The sequence below is a fragment of the Patiria miniata genome, unplaced genomic scaffold, assembly GCF_015706575.1.
Source record: "Patiria miniata isolate m_02_andy unplaced genomic scaffold, ASM1570657v1 HiC_scaffold_4, whole genome shotgun sequence".
Lineage (NCBI taxonomy): Eukaryota > Metazoa > Echinodermata > Asteroidea > Valvatida > Asterinidae > Patiria > Patiria miniata.
In genome coordinates this window covers 3,989,790-4,009,204 of record NW_024037071.1, presented here as the reverse complement: position 1 = coordinate 4,009,204, position 19,415 = coordinate 3,989,790, and the positions used below count along the sequence as shown (strand labels likewise).

Here is a 19,415-nt window from a genome sequence, read left to right as displayed (position 1 = left end):
ACTGTCGCGCCGCCACCCTCTAGTGTCGTCCTACTTACCAATTATATCACATTTAACAAGTCCTCTTTCTACTGTCGCGCCGCCACCCTCTACTGTTGCCCCACTAACTGATGATCATCAAGTGGGACGACACTAGAGGTGGCGGCGCGACAGTAGAAAGAGGACTTGTTAAATGTGATATCATCGGTGGGATGCAGCACATACAGTGTGCATCTACATGTATATCTATCAGTACCGTGCGTGATATATTACTCATGAGCTTCTAGTGACGTCATAGTCATGCATATTCATCACGCGCTCCTACTGTCGTGCCATTTTATGCTACCATGAAGCTCGAAGCTGGATACCGCCATGGTCTTGTCACATCACAAGAGGGCGTGCTCTATGAGTCTCGGGAAAATGGCCGCGCCCATAACACCATATGGAGCAAGAAACGAGACGATCGGTCACGCACCATATGTCATGCAGCATTGCTACACTGCTACAGAATTGAGCATGCGCAGTAACGATCGAAAGTTCACTGGTGCACTTCAAAATATTGCATATCACGTATAGCAGACCTACCAGCGTCACCACGTTGCACCATACCACCACGCGCGTGCAGAATACACGTGTACATGCTCCATCCACGATATCCATTTTTCCCTGCCGTCGCCCGCCTCGTTCTTCATTCTTTTAATATTGTTCAATTCGTTTTCGTCAGTTGTTGACAGTATACATGGTAAATACGCCAACCTCTTTAATAGATATGTTTTCTGGTCGGGATGCCGAAGAAAAAGGTTGCGAAACTTAATTTCACAACATTTTTAAGTCAACTCGAAGCAGACGACGAGGCAGTTGAACAATATCAGCGTGCATTGGAAAAAATCAACATTTCTTCAACTTCGTTTCGTCAGTTGAGTACCGATGAACAGTTTGGAGTAGTGGTTTCGCGATTTGGTTTTCTGGAAGTTTGCAGAGTACAACGAGCCATTGAAAGCAGTGACGTTTCTTCTTTTTTTGACGCAAATTTATTTAGTGAAAGTCTTGGAGCAGATTCACAGCTGTGCCAATTTTTGTTAGCGGTGCGTAGGCCTACTTTGTCTGCTTCAACTTCCTCTTCCACATGCGAATCGCCATCTTCCTCATCCTTACAGCAGCCGTCACTCCCAAGCTCGTGCTCTTTGATCTCATCTAGTTTTTCTCCTGTAGATTCTTTTGATTTTTGTTTGGTCCCTCCATATTCTACATGCATTTCTTGTGAGGGTAACTTGGGACACAATCACGTGGATGGTACCAAGGTTAAGGTAATTACCTTAAATGGGTGCAAGATTGGCCGAAAATCCACGTTGCGATGCCGCCACTGCAGCTTAATTTATAGATACGATTCATATGGGAATGCAACTCTTGGTTTCAACTTATACAAGGAACAAAGACAATTTGTGAGAGCGTCCAATACACTCTACCTTGAAAGGCAACTGTTGGAGCTGCAGTGTAGCCTGGCGTAAGTTTATGACTTGAATGTTATTGTTAAATCGCTTTTTCATGTGTTTCTACCACCATTTATCATGTTTCATTGTTGGCAGTGTATATTTTGCCGGAGACGGCAAACCTTTAGTAAACGTTAGTTTGCCGGATATGCACTGAACATGCGCAGTTAGCCTACTGTTTTTTTGTACTTAAACATTTTCCGGTGACAAATTTTAGTCTGGCTCCATGTCAAAATTATCGATGTAACCTCGTAATTTTTTTCGTATTCACAAGATGGGATTCAGACCATTTTATAATTTCGGACTTATTTTCCTTTTAAAAAAAATCCTCCAGAGCCACAAATCTGACAAAGAAAAGGTAATACTCTGCAAAAAAATGTTTGAGACATGTTAAAATAATAAAAGAAGAATATTCGTATTTATTTGGGGATGAGAAAAAAAACCTTAAAATTGTGCTGCGGTCTGAATCGAACCCGAGACATCCCGCTTACTAGGGCTTTTGCTTAACCACTACACCAATCGTGCTACACAACTTTTGGTGGGAATTTAATACATCTTATAATTCAGCCCTATCTTAAAGAGTACAGCGCCCTCTGTTGATATGGATTGCCGCCGGCAAACCTTTAGTAAACGTTAGTTTGCCGTCATTACCTCCGGCAAAATATCCACTATCTTCATTGTTTGCAAGTGATCATGTAGTGTAGGGCCCCTGTTTTGTTTTTATCAAATTTGAGTCAAAAATATGGGCAAATGTCCATACTGGCTCACCACTATACATGTACCTGCCGCCAAACACATCAATTTTCACCTCACCTTGTGATTTCACCCATGAGGAATCCAGGAAGCTGTTTTCAAAATGCGTTTTTAGAGCACCTTTTGGATGCACACGTCGTGCAGAACTGAGTTGAAGCAGTCCAAAAATTTGGGACTCTCCCTACTGTGTATGAGAGTCCCAAAACTGAAGGTATTTAAAACATGCAATTGCAAAACAAGAAAATAGACTGGCACCTAAAACAACCAGTGGAAAAAATGTCATACTCGATCACCACATTTTTCAATAAATTTTCAAGCACCAACAGTTGCATCCTTTATGGTTATTCCCTCCACTTTCCCTCCTCTACTCTCACCCTCTCCTTTCCTTTATTTCTATTTATCATCGAGATTCGAACCTCGCCAACACAAGACTCTTAACTGCTAGGCCGCGCATGATGGCTGTTGCAATAGAATGCAATAAGATTAATCTAAATTGGACGTATTTGAATTAGCCATTGAAATGAACTAAATATTCCTGCGAAAATAAATATTCACAATGACGTATTGCACTATCATTGGCCGGCTCATGCAACGTCTTGGTTGTCATGGTTGTCGATGTTATGCGTATAACGTACAGCAGTTTTGACCGGCTGCTTCAACTTAGTTCTGCACGACGTGTGTATCCACAATGTGCTCTAAAAACACATGTTGCCTAATTTTCTATCGCATTTACACAGTTTCCTGGATTCCTCTTGGTTGAAATCAAAAGGTGAGGTGAAAATTGATACGTTTGGCGGCAGGTAAGTGGTGATCGAGTATGGACATTTTCCCCTCGTACCTTGGACATCTCGTACCTTGGATAACTCGTACCTTGGACAACTCGTACCTTCAATTAAGAGGACTCGTACCATCAGAATAATCAAAATGGAAAGATTTCCATATATGAAGTTCACTCAACACTCTGTGTACAAACCCTTTGAGAGTGGACTTAAACATTTTAAGTGTTTTCTAAGAAAATGCTTGTATTTTCTCACGGCTCAAATTGACTTTGATGACATGAAATTGCTATCAGGGGGCTTGTTAGTCAATACAGAGGAAAATTAGTGAACTTCGCATTTGGTAATCTTGCCAAAAAGGAAAGAGTACACTGTACGTGCGTGACTTAGTATGCACAGTGTGTGGTTCCTTGACTCCGAAAAGATAACGATTCTTTTCAAGTCAAAGTTAATTTCTATCCCACAGAACCACATTCAAGATCTAATCGCTTTGCCAGGCAGCATTATTTTCCGCATTGGGCCTGGCGGGCGCAAGCAGCAGTCGGTCGTACGCGGTACCGATGCGGGTGACTCGGAGCGACTCGGAAGCGGCCGGCCTGCGCGATGCGCGCGGCGATTATATGGATCAATAATAGGAAAAATGTTGCAACCTGACACCACTTTTTTCTTCATATATCATCTCAATGATAGTCATTCATTGCAAAAATGATGGTAAGACGTGAATCTTGGATAAACCCAGTGCCATAATATTTGCACGTAGCCTAATTCTCTACATGTAATGGCAGACTGCATCAATGTCACCGTGCACAGACGTCCATATTGACCGGTCAGCGCGGCGCAAGAACCGTGTCACTCACGGATGGCTACTGCATGTAGGTTGACCGCCCACATGCCGCGTGGGCCTGTGCATGTTGCGCAAACAGTGCGTGTAACCTGCCACGTCCGGCTTCGCAATAGGTGCACATACATAGGTGCGCATATATGTGACCTTGACTGTTTCCTGAACAGTGCAAGCATCCTGAAAATCAGCTCATGGTTGCAAAGTGCAATGTCTGTAGTTGTTGGCCTGATGTGATTGATCTTGGGGTATTTTGATCACGAAAATTTATTTTGTACTAATTATAATACTTTGTTTATTTGCAGAAATCATTCTTGGGTCAGCTTCGTTGGTTTTGCTGAGTCGTTCAATGATGCATTTGGTCTTTCAAGGCAAGCAGGTACCTGTATAAACTCTGCAAAACCATTATGTGGAAGTGACATTCATAAATGGAACTTTTCTGACTTTTCAACGAATATTGTCATTTCTTACAGATTTCCCCCAAAATTTGATTTTTTTACGGATTTTGCCACACAAGAATTTGTTTTGATTTCGAAGATGATCTTGTGTTTCCTGATATTTTTTTAAATTTTATTTTCCTAAATTGGCCCACGTACTGTTTGATATAAGTGTTGGTCCAATGTCCATGTTGCATTGTGTGATTGCCTTCTTTGATACCCTAGTGTATTCACATGCACTGCATTATGGCAGCTCGGAGTCTCTGTGTATAAGTATGTTGTGTCAGTGTATAAACATTGTTTTAAATGCGTATGTTCATATTTTAAAAGAAAACTTGCATTCCAAGCAAATTGACTTGCATCAATTATTGGAGTTTCATTGTGATCCTCTTTGTTTTCTCTACTATGTAGTTTTTGAGAGATCACAGACATCAGCTATCCAATTGACAGAAAATAGAACCACGTACCTGGGCCCGTTCCACAAAAAATTGAAATCTTGGAATCTGTTGTACAGATTGTCCATAACGGTCTGGTGCACAAAGATACTATTCACACATTTGTGCATCTATACTCAACATACAAGTGTGTACATGGAGAATTAGAGATCCCAATGGGATTGCATTTTGTTTAAATGTAAGTTGCATTTTGTTTTGTTTTTTTGTGTAACATGTTCCTTTTAAAAATATTCCTTAAATTTACTGTTAACTTGCTTATTCACTAAGGTGTCACTTCCAAGCATATTTCATCAGCCTTCTGCAATGGAGAGTTGGAAAATGAATTACGTGATCTTCAACGACTTGATATGTTTGGCCTTATGAAGGCCAACAGTAAATCCGACCGAGTCAAGATCCTTGAACAGGTTGAGTGTATACGGCGCCAGCAACAATATGCTCATCCAAAGTGCCATCCGAACTGTGCAGCAAAAGGTTGGGTTTTTTTTTATTTAAATTCATTTAACTTGCATCTTCACCTGTTTACATCAAGCCAATGATATATTTCATCTGCTTAATGTATGTTAAAAATCGTTTGTAAATGTCATATTCACGAGTACCACTGTTGACACCCCCTCTCCCCACCCCCCCCCCCCCCCCAAAAAAAAACAACAACAAGGGTTTAACAAAATGGACCTGGATGCACATGTCCCGATTGATTGATTCTGTTGCATTTAACTGAAAAACTGCAGGAAAGCATTTCTTTTTGATCTCATTCTGTTTTCTTCCTTTGGCTGTCTTCCTTCCTTTTTGTTCCATCTTACTTTACCTAATTATTGTAACATCTTTTTGGGTATTTATCTTTGTCATACATTATCTTGCATCTAAGCATACACACAATGTATATACATTGTCGGCTAAGTCGTTATGGCAGTTTGGGCCAAAATGACTTTTTTGCTTCTTGCCAAAAAATTGTTTCATGTTATCTTTTTAATTATACTGGAAATTAACTGCACGTAATTAAAAAAGGGCTTAATTTTGATTTAACATTTGTATTCTTTTTATAAGGTCGCTAATTGGAATCATTACGTTAAAAAACATGATTATGACCAATGAGTTATCAATAACAGGCCACCAACGGATAATGACCTTTTATTTCATATTGCACCTAAAGTAAGCCCAAAAAGCGTTATGGACAAAAGGTCACTAACGGATAACGACCATTTGTTGCACACAACACCTGAAGGTTTGGACTACAATGACTGTGTTTTCTCAGAAAATAACAAGTTTAAAAGCCAAAAAAAATTCTATTTACGGAAATATTGACCTAAATTGTCCCAACTAACATATTCAACGTGGTAGACAGATTTCTTTTATCAACCGACAATCGAAATTTCAAACTGTATTTTCTCAAATTAAAAAAAAAAAAACGCTAATGATTTTATAGCAACGATGACATCGTGATGACATCATTGTATGTCATGTCGCTCTTGTTTGTGGCTAGACTTGACCCAAGTCAGTAATTTGTGTTGACGTTGATCATGGTGGTCTTTCTATGTATTGAATTATGACGTGTATGAACAAACCAATGCCATATGGATTGAGCAAAGCAAAGTAAGTTTGACTCGGGTCACGTCTAGTGTGTGCCAGGCTTTTGAGAAGGTCCTGTTGTCTTGAGTTGTGGTGGGGCAATATAGAGATTTTTATCAATTAATATGCAAAATGATGTGCAAAATAACATGATTTTTTTTTTTTTTTTTTTTTAAATAGTTTAAGAATTTAATATTCATTTTACATAAATAGGTTTGTTTGCTTCCAGGTCATAGACATCCAATTGCCATAAAACTTGATGCGGAGCCTGAGGATGTTATTACAATGTATGAGGATTTAGTCCAAAACATCAACCCCAAAAACCCACATTTTGGAAGGGGGTAAGGGTAGTTTCAGTTTTGATATACTGGTGGCATATCTGGTAATGCGTCATCCTTGTAAGAAGACAGGAATGATCTCATTGGACCCCCCTCCCTTCATTTTATTTCAAAAGCATGTATTTAATTTTGTTTTTTTATCTTGAATAGGTTGTGGCCGAGTGTTCGTTGCGGATGGCATCTGGAAACTCAGTTTTCCTCACTGCATGCATAAATGCGAGGTAAATGTGTTTGCTATCATTCAGATTGTAAGGATTGTTACTTGTCTTGCTTAACATTTACTTTCAATCAAATTCATTTTTTCTTAAAGTTTGTTGGTTGTAAACTGTAAGCCAAATTGTCGTTCATAGTTTTGTCACTTTCTGGCAGACAATTTCTTGTGTTTTGTTTTTGTGTATTACATTTTATTTAATTATTTTTATTATTATTATTTTTATGTTTTTGTTTTTTGGCAGTTTCCTCAAAATCGCACAATAACAAAGAGTACTTTCTGGAAAACACTGAATATTTTTCAGATTTTAAAATATTCAGTTATATGTTGTCCAGATATTAAGCACACCGTGTTTGTACGTGTACAAATGCCAGTGTCTGTATCGTTTCGGTTTGCGGTAACACCATGTGGTAATAACTACTGCTTAGAAGATATTAGTTCTGAGAAGAACTTATCCTGCTTATTATCAACTTTGCTAAGTAGTTTTTTGTTCTGTTTAGAACAGTCCTGCTGTAAGTTCTAAAAGAACTTGTCTTTGGTCTCAACGTTTCAACTAGCATGCTCTAGTCATCGTCAGGAGACTGAAGATAGTTGGAGATGCTAGTCCTTAAGTAGGGTTTGTTAGGATTAGGAGTGCTTGCTGGGCATGCCTCATCTATATTTATCTACTTTTAATTTCACATTATTTAGAACAAGGTTTCAGGCATTCCAGTACCCAGTCTACCTGATGTGTGTACCAAATCTCCGGTGAAAGGAAAGGCGTTCTGCTTAGAGCATTGTGCAAATGCAAAAGAGTTGAAAATACCAACTGACCTGCATGCTTTTCTTAAGCACTGTGACGTCAAACAACCAGATCCTGTCTCCAAAGGTACCAGTTTGTATATGTACAGATATGTCGTCCAATATTTTTATCCCCCTGGCTTTAAGCGCGAGGGGGATATTTGGATGACGTATTCCTTTTGTGTGTCTGCATTTGTTTATGGTGTAAATCCAGGACACACACGTGCAACATCATCAGTGAATCGAGGACAGGAACCAAATTGAAGATGACTGCGATTAGAAAACGTGCACAAAAACAATGAAAGCTGTTACAAACAAATGAAAATGGACGAGGAACAAAAGAAAATCCTTGATTTACACCATCAACAAAAATGCTAGTATGGGTGTATGTATGCGTGTACATGTATTTATGTTGTAAAGTCTCACTTGCTGTATTTTTTTAAATGTCATGACCATATTTATGAACTCCCAATTGGTCATGCATCACGTTTACCAACTACGTGATTTTCTTCATATTTAGTAATGATAATTTTTGTATCTTATATTCTTTACAAATATGCATAGTTGGTATGAATTAACATGTCATATGTCTGTTAAGTATAATGGCAATTCTATGAATTAGGAGTGTCCAAAGTACCATGCACATTGGAAAATGTACAAATAACCTAAGTTTGTAAAAAAAAAAAAGGGAAAACAGTATTAACGACTGCTCTTCGCTCATGTAATACACAATGTAGAAAATCATAAATGCCAATACCAATTGAAACTTTCTCTACAAAGTCTTGTGTGGTTTCGAATGAACTTGTCTCTCTCTGATGTTCCAGGCATGCACCTTGCAGGTCCTCTGATTTTCTTGTTTATTTCTTTTCATGAATGCCATAACAAATTCAAATACAATATGCAAAGTCTTTTATGGTTTTCCATTTTCTGTGAATTCCCCAGTTGCATTACTGTAAAAGTGTCTCTGGCTTTTTCTTTTGAATATTTATTGCCTTGGAATGGTCTATATGTATACAAACAGATTCCAATTTGTAAAAATTGACAGTAACAATACTTGTTATCAGTTATAATGTAGTTTATAACTGTAAATGATGTACCCTTTTGATTTTTTGTCGAACTGAATTTGCATTTACATGTACAAATTTATGTAAATTTAGGTAGAAATGAACAATAATACCATAAAGAATTAACCCTTCTTTTAAAGGTCCATCTACATCTACTGGCAGTCAGGGCAGTGATAAGATTGCTGACAAGCTCTGCCTGGCACCTGGTGCCAGCTGTAATGGTTAGTGCTAATTTTCATGTAAAATTCACTATGCGAGCAGCTACCTATATTTGTCAACAGCAATGCCCATGGTCGTGGGAGAAGTCATATTGAAATGACTCCGTATTCAGTTCTGTTCACAGTTGGGGCTTCAGTTTGTAGTGGATAATTCTTGAGAATGTACATAAATGTTTGTTAACATTGATCAAATTTGATTTAATAGCGGAAGATTAATTTGCGAAAGGTTATTCTATTCCATTCACCTCTTCAATATTATTATTAATATTTTTTTATTTTTTTTTTCTTGTCTTTTTTATTAACAGCACAAACGATAGCCAAAGTGGAAGAAGTTCTCTCGAAATTACAGCCAGTGCCATCTACTGGGGAATCTGTAGTGGATGCACAAGGTAATCAAATTGTTATTAATTCTTAATCCTACTCTTTCTAAATCATTCAACATCCCCCCATGGGCTTGTGGCAGATGGGCCATGTGTATCAAGCTTATCCAAATTGAATTGCTTTGGAGAAAAGTGGTGGTGTTAATGGATTTTGATGGACTAGGTCCTCTACTTCTTTAACCCTTACCCTACTAGACCCTCCAACGCATGCCAATATGTGCCTCAAGAAAATCTCCTATGTTTTTTGCATGGCCCTCCAATATCTGCCATGTCATTTCAAGGGTAACTGGACAGGCACTCCAATACATGCCACAGAGAACAATGAGAGTCCTCTGATAACAATCAAGTGCCCCCAGCTGGTCAGTATCAGGCACCCTCCAGGGCCTCCAACTCCTGCCAATTGGAGCCTTCACTGCTACATCAAAGTATCCTCCAATTAACTGCAGCTGGAGGGCATTGGCATAACCAACTGACATGCAGTAAACTACCCTCAGAGAGTAAGGGTTAAAGTTGGTTGGGAGTTTGTGTTAATTGGTATTCTGATTTAATTCCAATGGCGGTGTGAAACACACTGTATGCTTTGGTGGTTTATGTTGGCTGGTTGGTGGTTGGGCTGGTTGGTTGGTGGGCACTTTACTTGGCTGCATATTGTATTCATACAACTAAAGTATTACAGCTTTGCAATCAAAGACCTTCTGGCTTGATCTTTTTGTTTTTGGGGGGTTGGAGTAGGGGTGGGGTAGGGATGTTTAGGGGAGGGTTCAGGTGGGGTGTAGGGGTTGGTGGGAGGGGAGATGGGGTAGGTGGCTGTAGGGATTGGAGTAGGGGTCGGGGTGGGCTGGGTATGGGTAGGGGTAGAATGGAGTGGGTGGTGGCAGGGGTCCAGGGGGAGGGAGATAGGGGTAGGGGTGCATGGGGTGGGGAAGGGTAGGTGGTGGGATGGGGTAAGGTTGTGGGGGGGGGGGTGTGGTGACGGTAGTGTGGCTACATGAATATAACAATCTTGTTCCTCATTTGTGGGAACTACACACAAGTTCTCCCACGGTAATATGGGGACCAAAGACACTGGGGGGGGGGGGGGGGCTGCAAAAAGTCCCCACAACTAGGTCCTAATTACACTAACAATGAAAATCTTCCCCAAAGCGCGGTGACGGCTAACCCATGATTCCTGATCCCCTTCCATCAAGCCCATCCCCAACCCTACCTTCAGCCTCCCTGCCCACCTTCAACAGCGAGCCATGCCGGCTTCGCCGTTTTTAGTTATTTGATAATGTACAATGTGTTGATTTGCAGCTTTTAAGCTTGTTAAATTCCAGTATTAAAGATCACACAGTTCACTGAGTTGGCACGATGAAGAGAAAGATTGAGGTTTTTTTCTTTGCGTTTTTCGTAAAAAAATTCCTTAAACATTAAATACCTAAAACATTATATATTGTATATAATAATGGTGGAAACACTTCAAAACATACTGGGGATTTGCAGAACATGTCGATGAAAAATGTAGCAAAATTGCTTCACCAAGGTTACCGCACCCGCTTGGGTTCAACATGTAAATACAGTCGAGTCTTGTTAATACAAACTCTTTCGGACCTAGCCAAATTGTTTGTTATATCAGAATTTTGTATTAAGAGGAACATCAGTCCCATTCATTGTGCACATAATTGCACAGTCAGGACTAAGGCTTTATGTTTGTTATAACCAGAATTTTGTATCAACAGAGTTTGTACTAACGAGAGTCGACTGTAGACCAATTAAGCCCTGGCTTGTTGGGATTTGACCTATCACAGCCGTGACTCATGTCCGACATGCATGCTCAAAAGTTTGCCATGTGTATGTGCGTGTGTATGACATTTGCGGCTGACACATGCAGTGTGGTATTGGAGGGGAGCACATGTTGGTTACCCACATGCGCAGTCTATTGTGGCAAAAGTAATATTTCAATATGCAACCCTTTAACACTTATCATACAAATTTGTATTATAAATTTTGAAGCGTAACCGTGATTGTACACCTTCTCGGAAATTTGTCAGTTGAGAGTGGCCCCCATAATTGTAAGATCATCTAGCTGGCAGGGGGCGCAGTATCCTGTAATAGTGTTACAATTTTAATTATTTTACTGTTAAGATACACTATGGCTTTGTTACCTGATTGTTTTCTGTTATTGTTAATCATTTTGCATTGAACACGCTTTCAAGTTTGGATTTTGATAATTTGGTCATGGAACGGCCATGCAACATAATTTTCAGAAATGTGCATGAAATCTGATTGCTTGAATTTTTCATTGACCTACAGGGACCAAGAGCTTCTTAAGTCAACACAGTGCCTCCATGTCCACCATGATGAAGGATTGTGTTGAAGAGGTTCCCTCAACTTGCAAGAAGGATGTTGGGGCAAGAAAGAGGCTTCAAAAATGGTCTAGAGGACATCTGTTTGTTGTCAGAGCTGGTGGCCATATTGAGTTTTGGCAAACCTTATACAAGTGAGTGTTACATTTTTTGCACATGGTATACATGTAGATCAAGTAAATTGGTGCAATAGTATCTTGGCAATGTTTTTTGTAAACTACCTTGTGCTGCAGGCCAATAATACAGTCGATTCTCATAAATTAATACAAATTCAGCCAGACCTAGTCATAATATTTATTATATCACATTTTTATGTTAAGAGGAATGCTAGTCCGTTTCACTGTGCTCATAAATGCACGGTCGAGATGAAGGCTTTGTGTTTGCTATAATCAGAATTTGTATTAACAGTGCTTTAACTATAGTTGATTGTAACACGCACAGGCATTTTTTGTAGGCAGGCAAGGCTGACTGGTTAATATGTCTACATTAGCTCCACTTGTTTTTGTGTGGTATTCAATCCCTAGCGCCTTTTGCACACACACTCTTTATGTGTAGTCTGGTTAGACAGTCTATTGTAGCCATAGACATATAATAAAACCTATACACGACATTAATTACGCTTAATTACGCAATGCGCGAATGTCATGCATATGTCCTCTATTTACGTGCATACTTCTTAGTTATTCTATACGCGCTGCATTTTGTTCACAGGCACAAAAGCAAATGTGTCTAGGTTTTATTACATGTCTGGTTGTAGCAGACCATGTATAGTCCGTTGTGAATGCCATCCGTGAGGTATTGTGCAGTTTGCACTAAAGTGTACAGGCTAAGGGGGGGGGGGGGGGGTCCCTCTTAGAAAGGAAACCCTCCCCCCCAAAAAAATTGAGAGAGACAAGTAATAGTACAAAGTTGTATTACTGATCATAAATGAGGTGGGGGTACATGTATGTCTTGTCAACCCTATTTATAGAACATCCCAGGAACATCATGCTCCATTGAAATATTTTAGTAATGATTTGTGAAGTTTCGGCCAAAAATATTGCACCAATCCTCTTGAAATGACCCGTTTCAAGTATTTGAAGCATTATTTTAGTATATAAGCAGTATATGTACTTAGACCACTGTCAGAGGTCTCGGGCCGAATCATAATGCACTGATGACGTCATCACGTGACATCATTGGCATGGAGTATTTAGTGGACGTCTCTGTTGACGTCCAACCTTTTTTTTGCAATGTCGCGGGTCCCTTACTGCAGAAACTACAATGGGTACATTCATCACAGATCTGTGTGTTGGTAGGCATCCTGATATTGTACCAATATGTTATGCTCCATTGTAAATTTTTTTTTTTTTTGCTTTTGCAGGTCGGAGTCACCCTCCCAGGTTTTCCTGATACTAGTGTCTTGGCTATCTGAGTACTTGAAGACGGTTCCTGTAAATTCCTGGTCGAATGTAGCTGTTGTCTATGACAATATGTGTCACTTGGACAATATGAAGGTTGCAAGGAAGCCTTTACCACTCGATTGGCCCTGGTCCCAAATGTGGTTGAGTCTCCACAAGTGTGTGGATAGATTGCACATACGGAACCACACAGACAAATTATGCAAAACAAAGTATCACCCCAGTGATCACCTTGCTGAGACAGACAACACACTTAGTGCTGAACAGACCTTTGTGTGGCTCTCAAGATTCAAAAAAATCTTATGTGCCATGCCAAAAGTGAAACATATGTTCTATCTTCACAGGATGGTAGTTCGCCGTAACAGGTATACTGCGTATTGTTATAACAGTGGGTACAACCCAGTGCTTCCTGTTGTAAAAAGCACAAACACTACCTAGTAACATAGGTTAGAGCACAGGACAGTGATTTCAGATTTTAGGGTTTGCATCGTAGGGTGTCAGTGTCATTTAGGTTTTTGGGTAACACCATATGGTCATAACTACTTACACTATGGCACAGTTAGTTATGTTAAAAATAGTGTTGGTTAGTATACTGGAAATGACGTGCTTAATATTTTGTTACGTTGAGTATATTTAGTTGTAAACCAGTCTTGCTTATTTCTTGCAATTATCTTCACTGAACAAGTTTGTTCTAATTTCAAATAGAACAAAGTAACCAGTGAAAGTAGATATTTCCACACGTTGTAACTGCTAATCTTATAGACATTGATTTCCACCAACCAGTTCTTTTAAATTGTTGGCAGTTTACTCTCCTATGGGCTTCATGCACAAGTATCCCCTCAACAGCCACAAAAAGGAGAGTTGAGGGAGACCTAGATTTCATTACATATTTCAAAGGACCCAAATTTATTGTGGGTGGGGCTTAGTCTTGGCAATCATCAAAAATTGTTCACACTTTAGTGTCGATGAAATCCGACGCTCCTGCAAAGATGCTGTGGTTAATGGCTTTAAGGCATTCAGGAAGTCATGCATACTTCCCACGTGAACAAACACTGTTATGCAGGTGCTTAGTGTTGCCGATTAATATGGATCTCAAAACTGGTTTAAAAAAAGCCCTCATTTAGTGATGCACGGAACCCATAACGGTCAACTATCCAGTGCACTGTAAACCACTAAATTGTTGTTCCACTTGCAGTGCACTGCACCCATTCTGGTTGTTTAAGGGCAGCATTACCAGACCCAGCTGGAATTGTTGCATGCTCCCATTAAATGCTCTGCCTGTTGTTACTTTACATGCAGCCCCAGATGTCTGAAAAGAATTCTTGCCATATACGGACAAGATGGGTCCCCTCTGGCAAATATCTTGCTGTATTACAATGTAGTGCATATGAGCAGTTTTCCTGATTTTACACTAAATTTTTCTTTTTTGCGTGTGTTGTATTACTAGAATTTTTTGTTTACAGTTGTGAAGGTGAAACAATTGTGTTATACAGGGCGAGTCAAAAAAACACGAAACCAACATGTCTGGAACACTTTTTTAGTGAGGTTCTGCATGTATAGGGCTTTCAAAATCTAGGATATGACAGCCCAATTCAAAAGCTTTCCTTCAGAATTGGAATTAATAGAATCACTCGTGTACTTTCCAAGTTCCAGAAATTTCAACGCAACCACCGTTATGTATTTAGGTCCACGTACACAAAAAGGAATTGTTTTTTCATCAAAACCAAAACAAATCACATAGAGATGTGTTTGCATGGTTTTCGTTTTGCTGAAAGAACGCACGCCTTTTCCTGTGATCCATGGACAGAACTTTAAAATGGTGGTCGTGTTTAAAATACTGTAACTTAAAAAGTACGTGAGTGAATTGAATGATTTTTGTACTAAAAGAAAGCTTAAGAATCGCGTTTTCATATCCTAGATTTTGAAAGTGCAACATGCACAACTTCACTAGTCCCGACATTTGGGTTTCATTTTTTTTTTTACTCAACCTGTATTGTGTTATTATGAGTCGTTCAAACTCAAGCATTTAACTGTTCCTTAATTGATGTACTTGTAACTAAATGTTTTAATATGTGTTTTTTTAACTGTGTAGTGAGTGCTAGTTTGTGTACATATGCCTTTATGTCCCACGTGAACAGATTTCAGAACTGTTACTCCTAGATTGACTCTCATAATTTATTTGACAGTTAGGGCATACATTATGAGGATAACGGGTAACTTTACCCAATACTCTTACTAGTAAATCTAAGTGTGTCAGATTGTCTTTGCAAGGCTAAATGTTGGTAAGCTTTCTAAGTTTATAAATGAAGTTTGTTTTCTTTCGTTGTGTTAAGATTTTAGTGTTTCCTTTTTTTTTGGTATTTTGTTGTGACCTTCATGTCATTCGTCTGGGATGTGTACAAGTTTTATTCACCAATGCATTCTTGACAAAACGAAAAGTATTTCTCATGATAGTTATGTAACGACGCGATAGGAATATTGAGTTCCAAACAATGATGTTACGTTGACAGGCACATTATCAAGAGCATTGTAAGTCAGACTTACTGATACTTAGGTAGATCATGTGTTATTGGTCAAATTTGAGATGATGCATGACGATGTCCTGAGATTTTTGTGTTTTTCAATCTTAATGAACTGAATAATTGTGCAAAATTGGAATTTATTGACAGGTTGATACACTGAAGTAAAGTTAGATAACGGTACCAACATACACTAGGGAGGTTTCGCAAGCGAACGGATACGCTTACACTTACGCTTAGCTATCCGTATCCGTTTTTTACTTACGTGTAGCGAGCGAGATATGCGTGCCGTCTGCACGTTTAGCCGATAGTGAGTTGCGTATGACGTCATACGTGCAGACGACACGCATATCTCGCTCGCTACACGTAAGTAGAAATCGGATACGGATAGCTAAACGTAAGTGTAAGCGTATCCGTTCGCTTGCGAAACCTCCCTAATGATACGAAATGACGTCGCAAATGGTCGCACTGACTTCATGGGATATGACGCATTTGTGAGCGTTCATAGATGTTCTCTATATATGTACAGAACTACATATGTACATCAGAGGTTGATCTTATCGAATACAATTTGACGCAGACCAAGACTACATAGTAAATTGTAATGTATCATGAGCCCTGTGATAATTAATGTGAACATTTTAAACTCGAGTATCTACAAAACTTAAATTTTGTTGGAGTTGTTTGTAAGCTGGGTTGTGTTTTTGGTTGAAATGGAGACCGTCATGATTACGTCACTACGTAATTTCTTATGAATATTTTGGCCATATAGTAAACAATATCTCATCAACATCACAAGCTCAATTCGCAATTCTTGTGTCGGGTTTGTTTAGGAGCACGTAGACGAACCAAAACTGGAAATGTACGTCATGAAGACATTTAAAATATCATGTTCGATCGTGGTAGTTGGTGGGTAGGTAGATATTTACTCGTAGTATATTCATTGAATGTTGTTTTTTTAAAGGGGGCCTGTTGCATAAATTTTTTTCGAATTTATGACAAAAATCTTACAAATGGGTCTGTATGATTTCAGTTTCGTATGGCACAAAACAATGCAGAACAAATTACGTTATTGCTGCTAGTTTTGTCTGTTGTCTGTTAATTGTGATTGTATTTAAGGATAGGTGGGATTTCAATCTTCAGATACTTCACGAAATAAAGATATTTTCCTTATGATATTGTCACGGGTTATGCAATTTATTTTATGTATTTTGAACTTGAAAGCACATTACGTGTATTGCCGGCAACTTAGCCCAAACTTTGACAATATTTAATCTTTAATTTCTTTGTCGGGGAGATCCTTGCTCGTGCCTTTGTACGATGTGCCATCCGACTTGTTCAGATACTGACCTATTTTATCTAGGGATGACGACATAATACATGCCAAAAAGACGACATCCTGATATGATTTATAGGGGGATGGCGACATCCTGAAAGTAGGAGGAGATAATGTACAGGGTGTCTTGAAAATAATGGTGCGTGTAAACCCCCGCCATTTTCGCCAATTTGCAACCAGAATTTACTGCAAATGTTTACACGATCTTTAAGGTTACAGATTTTAGCTTGATAATATCGTTTGTTTAATTAAGTGCACAGATATGTTTGAATAATCGCTAAGCCAAAAAAAAAAAATTCTGCGACAATTTGAGAAGCGAGTGCTTCAAAGATCAGACAATGCCAGTATCATTATTGCTCTTCTGATAAGATTTTCCTTATGGGTGAACGACAAACATTCCATTCACACGACAATACAGGGTTTTGTTCTAATGCTGAAACAAGTTTCGCTTTTTCGAAACTTTAGTGAAAGAGTTCAATTACATATAAATAGATGGGTTATGATGTATGTGCGTTTCCAAGATGGCGTCAATGCACCACGTAATATCTCAGTATGTCGTCTTCCTACTTTCAGGATGTCATCCCCTACTAAATAATCTCGGGATGTCGTCATTTCAATTTCCGAATGTCGTGACGTCGCGTTGTGCACTATTAAATTATTTCAGGATGTCTTCATGCCATAAAAGATTGTTTGAGATGTCATCATCCCATTTTCAGGATTGCGTCATGCCATAACATTATGTCGAGATGTCGTCCTCCTTTTGTCAGGATGTTGCCATCCCCCAAATAAATCATCTCATGGTTTGTCTGTATTATTTCGTAATCCCGAGGTACAATAAGTCAGTATCATGACCTATCTGAACAAGTCGGATGGCACTTCCAGAGCTCCGTAGGCACCTCTATAACTCAGTATTATGTTTATCGCAAGGAAAGTACAAAAACAAAATTTTAGACTTTCACGTCCTTTTGTTTCCTTGCAGCGAAATAAAAATGAGTATGTCGCATTCTCTTAGTTCTGCTGTTTTTTACCAGTCTCCGATTGGGTAAACTAATATATGTAATAAACTATATGACCACAGCTAGGTCTCCATGGACAATTGGTCGACTAGGGCTATAAGGATTAAAAAAAAATTCTCCAAAGTTGGCTTCCATAAAAAAAACAAAGAAATAACAACTTTTCACTGCCTGTTTATTACCCATTTTCACCAAGTAATCCCCCTCACACACACACACCCACGCACACAAAATCAAACAGAAATACACATTGTCTAGAGGGGACAAAACACATCCCAAAAAAATAAAATCCTGTATTTTCCAGCATATTCTCCATTTATCATGTTTCAAAGGGACAGTTTTTTAGTCCAAACCCCCCGCCCCTCCCCCATCCCCAAAAATAGTAAATTTACAACATTCTAACTTAGCACCTCCCATATATGAATGTTTTCTCTCTTTTTACTCCGGGGCAAATTCTCCGTTGCGTCCCCACACGCTTCATTAAAAACATAACAATAAGAAAACTAAGAAACACAAGACTAAATTAGAAAACAGGACTAAACCTGCACAGTTTGCTTTTAATGAGAACGTTTCAGAGAAATGACAAGTACAAAATTTAGATTTCTAATTTCAAACTTGGTCCTCTTGTTAGCTGTTTTTCTCGGGGGCTAAAGCTGTTCTCAATATTTCCCCCAAGAGAATATGTCAAATGTCGTACATTCAAGTTTTGCATTTTAATTGTTTTATTTAAAAAATGATTAAGAGAACAAAACATGAAATATTGCTTCCAAACAGTTCCTTTTTATAACTCTACGCACAGACTTAAACATTAACCAAAATCAAAAAAATAGTGCTGCTTCTAGCATACCATGTACTATTCCTATTTATGTCAGACAACATTAATTCACTTTTCAATGCCACACCTGAATAGTTCTTCTTTTGTCATACAATTTCACGAACACCCGTTTTCGGCGAGGAGTATTCCATTAAGTCTCGTCTACGCCGACCATTTTTATTCAGAACTGAAATTCATCTTTTGCCACACAATATACTGATAACTGTGTTCAAGTTCGTCACAGTTTATCGCGAGATCTGTTGTAGAAGGCACAGAGGTTGCAGATGAGGATATTTTTTTCCACTGTTATTCAGTTGCAGCCACTTGGATGCAGTCCATGGCATCATCTAATGACTCGATAATTATTATCATGTCCAATAGAAACTCAGTTGTATGGCCCTCCGACACAAGGAACATGGTATCACACACGCCAGACTGATTAAATTAACAGCAGTTTGAAATTGATTGGCAACGAATGTAATCTCTGAGTGCTGCCATTCGGCAAAAGCTTAGACAAAATTGACGAATATTCTGGACACTCTGTGGTGACCGTACTTTTCAATTGAATGGTAGTGACTTAATCGCTTTGGTAAAAGCATGTTATCATTTTTTTTTCTCATACAAAATGGAATGTTAGATTTGGTGAATTCGATTGAGAAGTGTTTTAAAATGTTACATCATTCAATATGCCAGCCAAATGTGG

The 19,415-nt window shown here is 38.8% G+C and overlaps 1 protein-coding gene across 1 annotated transcript; it reads left to right on the top strand.

The window, feature by feature from the left end:
* Positions 1-439: 439 nt before the first annotated feature.
* LOC119739810 lies at positions 440-14,870 on the top strand. The gene is made up of 9 exons (XM_038214894.1): positions 440-1,483; positions 4,142-4,215; positions 4,996-5,199; positions 6,783-6,853; positions 7,534-7,711; positions 8,828-8,908; positions 9,211-9,294; positions 11,578-11,764; positions 12,994-14,870. The coding sequence occupies exons 1-9, from the start codon at positions 765-767 to the stop codon at positions 13,466-13,468; spliced, it is 2,073 nt and encodes a 690-aa protein (XP_038070822.1). The 5' UTR covers positions 440-764; the 3' UTR covers positions 13,469-14,870.
* Positions 14,871-19,415: the final 4,545 nt, after the last annotated feature.

Coding starts and splice junctions, on each gene's coding strand:
- LOC119739810 (XM_038214894.1), top strand. CDS start 765: ATGCCGAAGAAAAAGGTTGCGAAACTTAATTTCACAACATTTTTAAGT. Junction 1,484..4,141: donor GAGCTGCAGTGTAGCCTGGC/GTAAGTTTATGA, acceptor GTTTATTTGCAG/AAATCATTCTTGGGTCAGCT. Junction 4,216..4,995: donor TGGTCTTTCAAGGCAAGCAG/GTACCTGTATAA, acceptor TTATTCACTAAG/GTGTCACTTCCAAGCATATT.